This window comes from Centruroides sculpturatus, unplaced genomic scaffold (genome assembly GCF_000671375.1).
Source record: "Centruroides sculpturatus isolate CEXI.00-Female unplaced genomic scaffold, Cexi_2.0 scaffold727, whole genome shotgun sequence".
NCBI lineage: Eukaryota > Metazoa > Arthropoda > Arachnida > Scorpiones > Buthidae > Centruroides > Centruroides sculpturatus.
Window position 1 is genome coordinate 229,256 of NW_019385161.1, and position 15,389 is coordinate 244,644.

General features: G+C 30.9%; 1 protein-coding gene and 1 long non-coding RNA gene across 2 annotated transcripts; both read left to right on the top strand.

Moving 5' to 3' along the window:
* The first annotated feature begins 820 nt into the window (after positions 1-820).
* On the top strand, positions 821-2,892 carry LOC111635614. The gene is made up of 4 exons (XM_023380625.1): positions 821-1,074; positions 1,141-1,209; positions 1,328-1,417; positions 2,729-2,892. The coding sequence occupies exons 1-4, from the start codon at positions 868-870 to the stop codon at positions 2,822-2,824; spliced, it is 462 nt and encodes a 153-aa protein (XP_023236393.1). The 5' UTR covers positions 821-867; the 3' UTR covers positions 2,825-2,892.
* A 7,760-nt stretch (positions 2,893-10,652) lies between these two features.
* On the top strand, positions 10,653-13,303 carry LOC111635609. Its single transcript, XR_002758406.1, has 3 exons — positions 10,653-10,819; positions 10,926-11,015; positions 13,085-13,303. It is a non-coding gene; the product is annotated as an uncharacterized LOC111635609 (long non-coding RNA).
* Positions 13,304-15,389: the final 2,086 nt, after the last annotated feature.

Consider the following 15,389-nt stretch of genomic DNA (forward strand, 5'->3'; position numbering starts at 1 on the left):
ATCCATGGCCTTAGTGTTCGGTGTGGATCCTTTCTTAGAATGCAATTGCCAGTGTTCGACTAGAAGCAATTCACTGGTCAAGTTGGTGAAAGCCTATTTCGAAATGGTAGAATATGTTTCTTATTTTTCTGTATTTCTATTGATTCTCTTCAACATTCCAGTAATAAACGAGTGTATTCCTTGCGCTAGAGCATTCAAAGTAATTGGAGACGACACAACAATTATCAAGCTAACAACTACTGGTAGCATGATAATGTATACGATAACGAACAGTTCGATGAAACGGAAAAAAATGAATACGACGATTAAATTAAGAAAGATATCTTTCTCGGATAAAGAAAAAAAGAATTATCTATTAAAATTACTATCCAAGTATCTTGTATCTGTCATTTGCTTTTCCTTTGTACTGACACTAATTCTAACTCTTACTCTGTTCTATTTTGCTTTCAAAAAATATTACTCACGTAACGAAGCATTATTTTGCAATACAGTAGAACCTCGAACACTCGGCCTAATGTGGACCGAAGGGTGGCCGAGTTTGTGAAAATGCCGGGTTATCGAGAATGGGGTTAAAAAAAATAAGTACGAGTGTTTCCTCAGAAAATACTGTATTGTACTTGTACGTATTGTTTACTTGAGAATATAACAGAGAATAAACTGCCNTTATTTTGCAATATTGCAACGGAAATTTCTTGCATGTATTTCTTTGCCGGACAAAACACTATTTGGGCTATTTTTACTATAGTTTTATCAATAGTAAAAACCGGATTTTTAAGTTTATCCAAAGAACTTTTATTAATTAACAAGAATAACAGAAATTTCTTTCATCAAATAGAATCTTTAATCCTTTGTCACGATCAATTGTGGATGTTTATAAATGAGGTAAACAAAATCCATGGCTCTGTTTTTCTGCTCGATTACTTTATTCTGATGTTGTTGACATGTTTATTCATTTACAATGTTTTATTCGTAAAAATGCACGAAATTGTGGCGTTACTAGCTTTTTCCGTTACATTGCTTTTCCTGGTAGCGTGTCTTATGGTCGCCTCTTTAGTATCTACATTTAATGCCGCAGTAAGTATTATTATAATTGCTTAAGTAATGGAAGTTTATTTTTCAATAAATTAACATTTATTTCAGATGCAAAATAGTTTTCAAGACATTTGGATATTCGCCGATTGTCGTTTGGATCTTGAACAGAGGCTAAAGGTCAGTATTTTTACAATTATCCTAGAACAATTATTGAATTTAAATCGTTAAATGTTCTTCTATGACAATAAAATACTGTATAGAAAGTTAAATTTATGTAAATGATTTGCTTAAACAGATTTTGAATTTTATGAAGAGATTTGGGAAAGTTCCTTTGGCGATTTCGGCGCAAGACTTCTTCATTGTAACGAAGAAATTTCCCATCAAGGTAAAATGTAAAATCTTAGAGATAAGTAATTCATTGTTATCATATTTTAATAATGTTTTATCGAAATGTGTAAAATTATGTATCAGGTGAACGTTAAGCTTAATTTCACACATTTCCAATGGAGGTATTCTAATAATAATACAACAGTTTTATGTAATTACTCTCCTCTCCCTTCGTTGCCATTGTGTTCAGCGTGAATTATGTAAGATCTCTTTACCCGCCTGATTTTTGTGCGTATGAAAACAAAGAAATAAAATAAAATGGAGAAGTTTTCGTCATATTAACTTGTAATGTTATTTTATTTTCATAATAAAATAAGTATTATTATTTATTTCAGTTCAATACGTTATGACTTATCTCACTAATGAATATGATTTTTATATTGTTAAAATCATATTCACTGATGTGATAATCTTAAAATTATGATGAAATTAGTTAGGTTACCACAAAAAATAAAAATAAAAAACTGAAATAAAATATAACGAATTAAAAAACACATTTATCTGTATTTTCCGATCTTGTTTCAAATATTGAACTATTAAAGAATTACGGTAGAGCGTCGTTTATCCGAAACGTCGGTTATCCGAAAGAATTCCAGTCGAGAAATTTAAATTTTCGCTAGTGCTGTGGCGCTGCAATCTTTGGCTATATCTTGGGCTACTCCAATATTTTTTATGTTTGTGTATGTGTTTTAGCTGGCAGCACTGTTACTTTTGTGTGGTGTTTTTCTGGGGACTGTGTGTCGTGCTGAATCGAACGTTTTTGATACTAGATCAACTTCTAAAGTATAAATTTTTTGTTTTTATATTTTTCAATATATTTATTTTGTTTGTAAAAAATAAAAAAAATAATTTTTAACGATACAATAGCCACGATTATTAATTTAAAAATTTTACATTAGGCTTAACATCGACGAAAATTCGACGCGAAGCGACACGCAACGGAGAAAAATTTCAACACGGGATAGGTTAATGTATTTTTCGTGCATAATCGGTTATCCGAAAAATAAATTATCCGAACAACCGCAGTTTCCAATTGATTCGGATAAACGACGCTCTACTGTATTTATTAAATTTGCAATATTTCATTTTCTGATGAAATTTATTCACCGAATGATTATTTTTCCATAGATTCTTCGTCTGTAATTTGTCTTTTCGGGAATGAATTTTACAATTTTTCTCATTTAAAGGAATTCGAAACATAAAATTAAATTGTTCAATATTTTATAAAGAAAAATTTACAGCTAAATGTATTTTGTTATTTATTATATTTAAAGAGTTATTAAAATATTTCTATTTGATTTGTTCGCAGATGGCAAATTCTCTGTATTCGATATATTCGAGTCTGTTGAATTTGAGAAGTGCTGAGCAAAAAACTGTAAATTGTTCAAAGAAATCTCTGCTGTGAAAAGAGGATTCGATTTGAAAGCGAACAGCGAAAACCAGACATTTTCTTTTTGATTTTCAATGAAGAAACCATCAATTACAACATTAATTTTAAAATTTCATTGTGAATTGTTGATTCTAAATGTAATTACTAATGTAATGTAAAGCGTAGTAAATAATATAATTTACAGCGAATATGTGAAAAAGACAAACTGTCTTTGTGTCTATCACTCTTTATTTTGATTTTGTATTTTTTATGAAATAAAAATATGAAATGTTGCAATAAACCGATATTTTGTTTACAAAAAACAAATAAAATAATAAACGTTTTTGTATTTTATAACAAAAATGCAAAAACTTGCGTGAATTTCGTGTCACTAAAAGAAATAATGTCGTAAGTTAAAAAATTTCCTAAAACCAATCAGAATACATACTGTACATACAATAAAATACGCTAGGTTTATATACATAAAGTACACAATTGCTTAGAGTTTAGTTAATATATACATTCATATATTATATATAATATTCATATATAATCAATATTCATATATTGATTATATATAAATATTAACTAAACTCTTAGCAACTTTAACAATCAGAACAATGATTGTGTGTGACTATCGTTAATTTACAGAATTAGCTTATACAAATTAGCGAATTGAATGTAAAGCAAACATTTCGTTCCCCGATAAAAATAAATTTATTTATTACTTAATACTTTTGAAAATGAAAAAGAAATAAAGTACATTAGCAGTACAGGGCCCGAAAAATAGATAATTGTCAGGTAAAAGCGAAGGAATAAAACTCGTAGTTCGGCTTCACTGCAAAAAAGTTACAGGAAAACTGTATTTAGCGTACGAGACGGTGTCAAATCACATCTTAACCACTCGCGAATGTTAACGATGTTAAATTCTTCTATAATAAATGTCTAGAAAAAATTCAACATGACAGATATACGTATAAAATATTTTTTTAGAATATTTTAGTATACTACAGTAAAAGAAATGAGGCTAGAGTTTCTTTTAATCTGCCTCGAATATCGATAGACACAACAACATTGCAATCTTTAACCACATTCTAAACATTAACATATTTTTATTTATGTCGTATATATAAATTAATGTTTACATATTATATTTCTATACTTTTATATTATTTAAAGTCTTTCTAATTAAAAATAAATTAATTTATTTTCTGTTCTCCGCGAATAATGCGTGTGTATGTATTATTTGTCGAATGTTTTGTAATGCAAACACACAGCAAATATTACAAATTGCAATCGTGGAAATTGCTACCCGAATCGAAAACATAAACAACATATTTGAATGCAGAAAACAAATTCTACAAATTCGAGGCATTATGACGTGACAGAGAAGTGATTTGTGCCTTGTATTACACAAAGGAGACAAATATGGACACGAATTCCATTCTGTATCTTTATTATGGAATGTAAACACGACTAGATCTATGTAAATTGCGTAAGTTTAATGAGACGTTCTTTTCTAATTATAATTACAGAAATATTTCAATCGAGTTAAGCTATTTATTATTTCGTATTTGTCAATTTGTAACAAACATAAAATTAGAACATTACTATAGTATATATAGTGTGTGAACCGAAGGGGTAGAGCGCCAAGTGTCTGCCCACTTATCGGCTTCTTTGTCAGGGCATGGCTTGGGTAATTGAGTGGGAGGGATAGCGAGGTCGTGACAAGGTGTCGGATGTACTCAAGGATGACACACAATTAAGGATAAGATACACATATTTAATTAACAACAAGCGATACAGATCAAGTACATTCAAATTCAATTAAAAAGGAAAAATGTAATAATAATAATAATAATTCCGCATCGCGACAAGAATAGACTGTCGTTGTTTCGTCTTAAAATTCTAGACCTCCGTAGGTCAGCTATCCTTTCCTTTAACTTTCTAAAATCTAATCTAAAACCGAGAGAGAGAGAGAAGTAAACATTTTTCTAAGTCGTTACCTCGTTAGCAGTGGCGATCAAGGACTGCGAAGTTCCCAAGTCGAAAGCAGGTGGTTCGAATCGGCCCGGTTCAGGATCTTCTCGGAGATCGCNAATTTCTGCCATTGCATTTCATAATATTTGTTGTGTATTTTTATTCTGCAATATTCGACAAATAATACATACGCATTTTTCGTGGAAAGAATATATTATTTTTAATTAGAAAAATTTTAAATAACGTAAAACTTAAAAATGTAACATGTAAACATGAATTTATGCGAAAAAAAATACGAAAACCAAATTAGCGTTTTTAACAGGAGATTGTATGGGATAATGATGAATCTGTGAGTGTTGAAGATAATAATTATGGCACAAACTTAATACATTGAAATATCGTATAAATAAAATTCATTATGAAAAATTTATCATCTTGCCTCAAAAATGATTTTCGTAATTCACGTGGACGTTGTTTTCGTTGACAGAAAGAATCGTTTAATTGGAAAAAATAATGCGAGAATAATGCTTTGTGTTTCAGTCGATGGGTTGTGACAATAAACTTGACACAATTCCCATCATTTCGCTATTTCTGCTCTTTGTATTAACTAAAAATTTTGTCAATAGACAATGTCAGTTTCGCGTCACTAAAAGAAATATTGTCACAATTGAAAAATTTCCGAAAAACAATCACAATATATACAGTACATAAGTACAATAAAGTATCGTAAGTTTCCATACTTAAAGTACATAATTGCTTAAATTTTAATTAAAACTCATTTACTGATTAACTTCAACAATACTAACAAAGATATCGTTTGTAAATATATTATTGTTATTTCTTTAAAGTGTACGAAATTATGCAATTTCGTAAAATTCTAATGCGTATATAACTTTTACGAAAATGGATATAAAAGGGCAACAACGTTAACCTCAGTAATATTCATAAACTCAGGAGAATATTTTCTATACTCCAATTTTTTATATTTTCTAGGACTTCTCGGAAAATGTAAGCTGTAGAACATCGACGCTCCTTCCCGATTTTATCCCTCCTAATAACGCCTAACCCATTTGCCCAATTTGCACCAAAGTTTTCAAGCGTATTCTCTACACCGTGCAGAAAATATAGTCTAGTATAATTATAAAATTTTCTTATACAAACACTGGCCGAAATCACGCACTCATTGAAGACTTTTATATTAATTATTATTACGTTTGAGTGTTAAATTTCTTTCAATCTTTGAAACATCATTCAAGACTCACACATACATCAATAATTTCATCAATCTACTGCAATGTTCCAAACAATAATCTGTTTTTCGGTTTTTTTTTTTTTATAAACAATTAATATTTAAACACTACATTTTCTAGTTTTATAGTATCTAAAATTTTTCTAATTAAAAATAATTTATTCTCTCCACAAGTAATGCGTGCGTATTATTTGTCGAATGTTGAACAATTGCACAACTCACAGCAAATGTTACGAATCGCCATCGTATAATTTGCTACCAACATCAATAACATAGGCAAGATACTTGAATGTGGAAAACAAATTCCACAAACTGAATGCATTGTGACAAGAGAAACAAATGATTTGTGCATTTATTTGTCAATATTTATAAATTTATAATAATAAATTCAAGTTTTGCATAACATATATAATTATATTTTGTGATATTCGATAAATTATTTATTCAAATTAATATTACGAAGATAAATTGTTTGACTTAAATAATTGGGCTGCAATTTGAAAAAATTGTAGACCTATAAATTTCCACTGAATCGTTACGTTTGTCTGTTCGTTTACTTTCCATAATCTATTGAACGGAGTTATACAGATGAAAGACGAGACCGGATAATAATACAATAAGTGCAGGAGACCTTAAATATATAAGAACTTCCAATGCAAACCGGAATCAGGTTATTTCAATTTAAAAATGTTCCCCCATGAAAGATGACCCACACGACTCTATTGCAAAAGAAAAGTATGATGTATGGAGGCGAGTCGCTACTAATATGAAGTAGAGAGGTCATATTTTAAACTATAACAATATTAAAAAAGTTAATCAGATTAATGTAGACAGTGAGGTTCAGATTAGGAAATTATGGAAATAGTTGAGAAAATGCAATCACTAAAATAATTGGTACAAGAAGAGATAAAAATCAATACAAACAATACAAATATGTAAAATCTCAACTTTTTGTATGGAACTCGCCCAAGCAAAATTCTAATTCTGATGAAGATAACAATGATAATAAATGTAAATCCAGTAAGGCAACGATCATCTGAGTAGCAGAACGACTTTGATATTCTTAAGGAGTCTCATTAGATAAGTGCTAAGAAATGATATTCCGAGTTAAACATGCAATACATTATTTCAAACACGAAGACGTTTTTTTCCTTCTTACCTTGATTTCTTTCTGTATATTGCTTATTAATGTACTAAAGTTTACATTTAGTTTACATTTTCTATTAAGAATACACACGAATTTTACAAAAATAAAACTTATATCCACTCTTCTTGAATTAGCTAATATGAACTAATCGGACGAGGACCAGGTTAGTACAGGCTTTTATCTTTAACATCATCTTGGGACATTCCACTCTTTTACAAAATAATTACAAGATTTTTCATGTATTTTACAATTACGAAACATAACGCAAAATTCAAATATTAAGAAACTTTGCCGTTATTTATGGTTGTGTGTATTTTGAGATTTAAGACATCCATTGTAATAACATAAATAAACAGTTGCAACACTAAAAGAGATCTCTTTTAGCAATTTAATTGTTTGTCTACAAACAGAATGCCATACCACGTTGTTCATTCTTTAGTGATTTGAATGGTAAGAAATTATTTTTAAAGCGGAAATTCCTTTCATTTCTTAAATCTAACATTCCATTGACGTTTTATTCTGCGAACATCAAAAATTATAAATATTTTCAAGATTTCTCATACTCATACGATTGTCAGAGATACATTCTTAAATGTATCTCTGAGCAGAATTGTTGACGATTTAGTAATCGAGACTCACACACTCGTACTATTAAGCGTTTAAAAGCACAACAATATATAAATCGGTCGTATCAAGTATCAACAGTTGATAAAAGTTTTTAAAAGTTTTAAATTTCATCGCTTAATAACTTTATTTTATTACTTATTTCGAGCTGAAATAAATATGGAAGAAGAGATTGAACTGTGTTTGAGATGTTATCTTCAACCGTTGCTATCCATGGCCTTAGTGTTCGGTGTGGATCCCTTCTTAGAATGCAATTGCCAATGTTCGACTATAAGCAATTCTCTGACCAAGTCCTTGAAAGCCTTCTACTTTAATTTGGTAGAATACATTTCATTTATTAATTTATTTCTATTCCTTCTTTTCAACATTCCGAGATTGGACGAATATGTTCTATGTTCTGAAGCATGGAAAATAATTGGAGAAGACACATCTATTCCTAAATTAGGGTTGACTCTTTACGTACTGATTTATACATTAGCAAATAGTGTCTTGATGAGAAAAAAGATGAATACAACAATTAAATTACGAAATATTACAGATTCGGTTAAAGAACAATTCAATAACCAGTTAAACTTAATTTCCAAGACTATCTTTCTTTATATTTGTTGTTTCCTCCCAGCGCTACAAATTACAATTACGCTTGTATTTTATCTGGCATTCAAAGCGGGATATGAATCATATAATGAAGCACTTTTCTGCAATGTACCATTGGGAATTTCTATGACGTATGCCATTGGAGTTCAACTCATTATTTGGGATGTTTTTCTTCTTATCGTTTTAGTACTTAAAACAGGATTTCTGAGTTTATCGAAAGAACTTTCATTAATTAATAAGAACAGCAGAAATTTATATTATCAAATAGAGTCTATAATCCTTTGTCACGACCAATTGTGGCTGTTTACTTATCACATAAACAACATCTACCACAGTATAATATCTGGCGGATATTTTATTATAATGCTGCTTACGTGTTTAAGCATTTATAGTTTACTATTTATAAAGATGCATGCCGCCGTAACAATAATATTTATCGGCGGCACCCCATTTTTCATATCAACATGCCTTCTACTCGCCATTTCATTTTCGACATTTACTGCCGCGGTGAGATTTTTCTCATTAATTATATAATTGTGCGCCTTGTAATTATCATAAAATGCATATTATCTTCTAATAAATGTAAATTTGTTGTTTCAGATGCAGAATGGCTTTCAAGACATTCGAAAATTCGCAGATTGTAATTTGGAGCTTGAGCAGAAGCTGAAAGTAAGTATTTATAATGTTCGTGTATGATTATAAAACCATTCATTTAAAAGTTTTAAATATTATTTAGTATTGTTCAGACAATGAAAATGACTAATATACAGTAATACCTCGACTTACGCTACCCCGAGTTACGCGAACCCGGAGTTACGCGATTTTCAAATCTCGTCGATTCGTCTTTTGTTTGAGCGCCACGCAACTCTTGATTACTCACTCCCCCCACACTATTGTTCAGCTTACATGTTCGGATGTGTCGCGCGGAATCGACACATAGCTACAGTTTATTTTGTGTTATTTATTTCTGTGTTTGTTATATCTACGGAGCCTTCAGAGACTCTATGTGGTGATTTCTTGTAACAATGAACGAATCAAAAGACGATATAAGATTAACGAGATTTATTAGCTTACATACACCCGACATGGATCTTACACACATTGAGAAATTATACCCCGACTTACGCGAATTCGACTTACGCGGTTATCGCTCGGTCCCACCTATCACGTAAGTTCGGGGTATTAATGTACTTGTTTTATACATTTCTTGGAATTGGCTATAATACATAAAATGCCACCGTACACGATAACTAACAGAAATAATATCTTAATGAATACAGTAGATACGATATGTGCGAAAGTTATGAAGGTATTATAGTTGAATAAACAATAAAGTTACATTCCTTATTAATTACGTTAAAAATATGACCCAATAACTTGAATATTGTATCTTGACAACTAATACTGCCAGTCCTCTGGCACTATTTAAATTGAAATTATTCTTTAAATCAGTTTGCATGTATGGTCAAGGATATTATTTTTTTGGCAAATTCAATCCGATAGATTTATACCTAACGGTTAGAGTTTTCTGGCGAGTTTCCTTATTATACAATAGTCATTTAGAAATTATTAAAATCCGTGAAAGAATTGACTTAGTGAACGTGAAGACGAAGATTCAAATCTTCGTCACGTTCAGTAATTCCGAAAAATTTCCTTAATTGATCATTTTTTATCTCGGATAACTTTTATGTTTCTATTAATTTTTGATTTATTTTATTACTTTTTAATTCAGAAATGACAACGATAGGCACAGATCTGCCCAATTATTTGGGAATCTGTCGATTCCATTTTCTTTCCGATTTCAAAAATAATTATTTACCTTTTACAAAAACGAATTCCCTGTATAATAAATAGCAGATTTATAATTATAATAATACACAAGAAAATACACGAATGAATTGTTGATTAGTGTATTTGCGTCTCGACTAGTAATTTGTTTATTTGAACAGAAATTATAATTATTGCCTTCATTCTTTTGAAACAATGTCATTAAATATCGATAAGCGATTTGTTTTATTGAATATTGTTTTGTCGATTCCACTTTCTTTCCGATTTAAAAAAGATTATCTGATTTTTATAAAAAAACAAATTCCCTGTATGTAAAATAGCAGATTTATACTTAAAATAATACACAAGAAAATACACGAATGAATTGTTCATTAGTGTATTTGCGTCTCGATTAGTAATTTGTTTATTTGAACAGAAATTATAATTACTGCCTTCATTCTTTTGAAACAATGTCATTAAATATCGATAAGCGGTTTGTTTTATTGAATATTGTTTTATTGAATTTATATTCATTTTATTGAATATAAATTTTCTTATTTCTTTTTATACAATTTTTGAAATTAAAAAGTACAGTACCATACATACAAAATACAGAATTGATCAAATCACCACTTAAAACGACTGTTTTTATAATTAAAACATGCGCCTTGTAATTATCATAAAATGCATATTATTGTTTAAATTGTTAAATTTATTTTTGACAATAAAACGTTATGTTAGATTAGACAATTAATGCAAATGATTTTCTTGAGCAGATTTTGAATTTCATGAAGAGATTCGGAAAAGCTTCTTTATCGATTTCGATAGAAGACTTCTTCAACATTACAAAGAAATTTCCCATCAAGGTAAAGTTTTTAAACGTTACAGATAAGTAATTTAACGCTCCGTGGTTGAGAGACATTAAAATATTTTTAACCGCGATGGCTCATTTTTCCGTTTTTCTCGTTCTCCTGAGATCAATTGGAAATATTACTGATCATCGGTAGTTGGTGGCTGGTCCTCGACCACTCAACAAAATAGTTATGTGAAATGTTCCGGGATAATTTTCATTTATATATAGGTCTAATTTCATATCCAATAGCCCTTTGCACATCTCTCGTGCGTTGAATCACCTTATCCCATAGAAATAATCGGTTCCGCACCCAATATAATAAAGCATCGCTTATCGTTTTTTTTGCCCTCCCTTATATAAAGTGTGTATTTCATTTGTCGATATCTGAAGTATTTTATAAGGAAATTATTTACTAATAATAGATTTTCCGACTATCATTTAATACGAAAACTTCGTCGATATTTAAATCTTTGGTGATAAATTAAAAATTTTTCTTATAAGTGAAAAATCCAGCAAAGAGCTTCGTAACTTTCCCCGCTATTAATATATTATATTTAGAATGTAATTTCTATACATAGGATGATTGAAAAGTAATTAACGTATACGGACGGTAGTAAAAACATGCCTCTTCGTGCACGAGTGCAGGCGCGAGCTGTTTTTACAATGCCTGATGACACCCGATGAACCACCCGAACACTGAGGTTGACAAGAGCCATTATAATATTCCTCTTCAGTTCATTTATTGTACAGTATATGTGATCTATTTTTATACACGGTTACTTTGAGATGGCCCCGAAGAAAACACTCGAGGGTGTGACTAATGTGGCCATCGTGAGGACCTACAATTCTTTAGAAATAAGACGGCGGCGAAAAAATTCTAGAAGAAAGTTCAGAATCCAAATATTTCCGATGAAACTCGTTTGCAATACGTGCATAACAGCGACTGTCAAAATAATGCCCAACAATGAAAATTTTTTGTTTCCGAAGGAAAGAACAATCTCATTTCCTTAGTGAACACAGCTGTACTGTAGCAAAGTTTTTGATTTTTACACAAAAAGTGTCAAAGTTTCTATTAATTAATAGTCAACATCACCACTTGTCCAAGACCAAGTTTTCTCTGTATGAAGAGATGTTACTGTGTGTGGGGGCCTCCTTAGAAGCTTAATTATTTCTATGCCTTTTGACGAAAATTTCTGATTTCGCAGAGAACTTTGTGTTTAGAAGGATTGATGCCATTATTTTTTTTTGCTGGTTAAGAATTGAGGACGTGAAGAAATAATAAGATAGTGTGTAGTATCTCGATGGAAGACGGACTTTATAAAGATTTTAATCGTTATTGGCATTTACAATATACAGTAATACCTCGACTTATGCTACCCCGACTTACGCGATTTTCAAATCTCGTCGATTCGTCTTTTGTTTGAGCGCCACGCAACTCTTGATTACTCACTCCCCCCACACTATTGTTCAGCTTACATGCTCGGACGTGTCGCGCGGAATCGACACATAGCTACAATTTATTTTGTGTTATTTATTTCTGTGTTTGTTATATCTACGGAGACTCGAGAGACTTTATGTGGTGATTTCTTGTAACCGTGAACGAATCAAAAGACGAGATAAGATTAACGAGAACATTTATTAGCTTACATACATCCGACTTGGATTTTACACAAATTGCGAAATTATATCCCGACTTACGCGGTTATCGCTCGGTCCCACCTATCGCGAAAGTTCGGGGTATTACTGGAAAACAAATTAGAAAACCCTGAAAATTAAGCCTTTTGCCATTTTATAATAATTTATCACGACAGATGCCGACATGTACATTTTTTGATGGAAAAGTTAGGCAACTCACTGCTTGATTTTTCTGTTAGCTTTAACTTCTTAACTTAGCGAAAACCTTTAACGAATTTTCCTGTTTATTATAAATCAAATTTTTTCAAAACAAGTCTACTGGTGATGACCAATTTTCATTTCAAATGTAATAATTGAAGAAGAAAAAAAAGAGCTTATTTTTTACATTTACAGTATTAAAAAAAGCGAAATTACCGTAGTACAATATTTGTATTTGTCTCTCTGCAGATGACCAATTCTCTCTACTCCATATTTTCCAGTCTGTGGAATTTGAGAAGCATCCAGCAACAAAACGAAAGATGCACAGAAATATCACTTTTTAATGTACTAACACACAATTCAGAAATGAAGTAAGAACTACAAACGACGAAATTATAAAAATTCTGTCGGAAGTTAAAAGGAAAACGAAACTTAATTGTACAAAAGAACTTGAACTGTATTAAAATAATAAAGTCATCTGTATTTTTCTACTTGTGTTTCGTTTTATTCATCGTGTTTTTTGCACTTGTAGACAGCAAAACATTTAATTTCTACAATCAATTGTAATAAAAATTATTAGATGAATTTCTTTACGGCTGATTTACAATGCTGTTAATTAACTTTATTGAAAAAGGCAACTAAAATAATTGCAAAATTTCATTAACACACAATATGATGAAATGTCGAACAGGAAATTCTTTATTAAATTTTGATAGAATTTGTTAGTGCGAACGAAATAACAATGGTAATAAATGGTAGTAATATTATAGCAATGGGACAATTTCCTACATAACGGTCTAATATAAAGTAAACATTAATAGTTTTCAGAACTTTCCCTTGCCTGGATGAAGGGTCAAGGCAGGGAAGAATACGAAAATTATTTGCTATTCTGTGGTAGTTTTGTCCTCGTACGTGGCAACTGCCAGTCCAGGTCGTTCGCATTGTAGATGACTTCTTCCAGTTTCCGGACTGATGCCGCATATGCTCCATGAGCGAAAAATGTAGAGACTAGGCGAGCATATTAGTAATTTTCATATTTAGGCGAGCTATAATAATTTGAAGTGGAAAGCATATATTAATATTTAAATTTTTAAGTAGACTATAATATCAAACTCATTACCTTTCTTCTTCAAAAAATAGAATTTTCCTTTCACATTCTCTAAATTCGTAAACTAAGCTCTTTTCTATATTATATTATATTATATAAGTTCTTCATAATATTAATATATTATGAATAAATTAACACGTGTAACGCTGTGTAAGTAATATAATAAAACTTTAGGATCACATTAAATGTAGACGGTGAGGTTTAGATTAGAAAATTATGAAAACAGTTTAGAAAATACAATCCGCCCAACCAAAATCCTAATTCTGATGAAGATAATGATGATGGTAAGTGTAAATCCAGTAAGGCAACGATCATCTGAGAAGCAGAACCACTTTAATATCCTTAAGGAGTCTCATTAGAAGACAGTATGATAAGTGCTAAGAAATGATATTGCGAGTTAACGTTTCCTATCAAGGTAAGTTTTTTAAACGTTAAAAATTAGTACATAATTCCAAACTACGTGGTTGGAACACATTAAAATATGAAATAACCGTTGTTGTTGATTTCCTCTCTTAGTGGCCTATCGAAAACACCATCGAACACCGATAGTTAATCGCCGGTCTGCGGACTACACGTAGTTTTCCAGATCTCTACGTTTTTAAATAGGGCCTCCGGGAGGCATTTCCCTTATCAGATCATTCACGTGTTTCATCGCCTTATCGAACCTATCCCCTCTTCAAACATAATCTTTCATTATAAAAAGTGTATTACGTTTGCTCTATATATGCATATAATAAGGGAATAAAATAGAAATAATTGACTTTCTTACATTATTACTATAAATCTATATCTATATCTATAAAAATGGACATGTATGTCCCTATATTTCACTTTTTCGCAAAAACTACACATCGCACGTGAATGGTGTTTGTATGTGGTAGTAGCCCCAAGTCTCTATTCGTGCATAGGGGTGGTTGCGTCTCGATAGCTATAAGGGTGCGGGAGATATGGGCTTGAAAGTGGTTGAAAGTGGCTTTCTATTTCGAACGTTTTGTTCGATTTGTTCGAATTTAATTCGAACATAAAATTCGAATATTGATTCGATTATAGAACGATTGTAAACGTTCCAGAAACGTTGAAAATAGTTCGTTTGACCGGACGTGAACAGAAGACGTTCAGAAATAGAATCGGGACCAGGTCTCTAATTAGTCTGGAAACGGAGGACCTAATTCTTGCGTTCTGTGAAAACGGGTAAGATTGGCTATAATGTAATTATCTTAATCTTCACTATCGTTACTTTTTAAAAACCCAGCGAAGCGGGTCCTTGCAGCTAGTATATATCTTTAAAAAAACAAATTTATTACCCATTGTTTAAATAAAGAATTTGCATTTCTAATCTGGATATTTATAACGTACTAGCTGTTACTCGCGGCTTTGCCCGCGCGGATTTTGCAAGCAAACCTCATTTATATCCAGTATTTTAACAACCATAGTAATTGTTATATA

What these genes read in the sequence shown, in the direction of transcription:
- LOC111635614 (XM_023380625.1), top strand. Translation starts at nt 868, where the DNA reads ATGTTTATAAATGAGGTAAACAAAATCCATGGCTCTGTTTTTCTGCTC. An exon ending in TATCTACATTTAATGCCGCA is followed by an intron (nt 1,075 to 1,140) that starts GTAAGTATTATT and finishes CATTTATTTCAG; the next exon opens with ATGCAAAATAGTTTTCAAGA. An exon ending in ATCTTGAACAGAGGCTAAAG is followed by an intron (nt 1,210 to 1,327) that starts GTCAGTATTTTT and finishes TTGCTTAAACAG; the next exon opens with ATTTTGAATTTTATGAAGAG.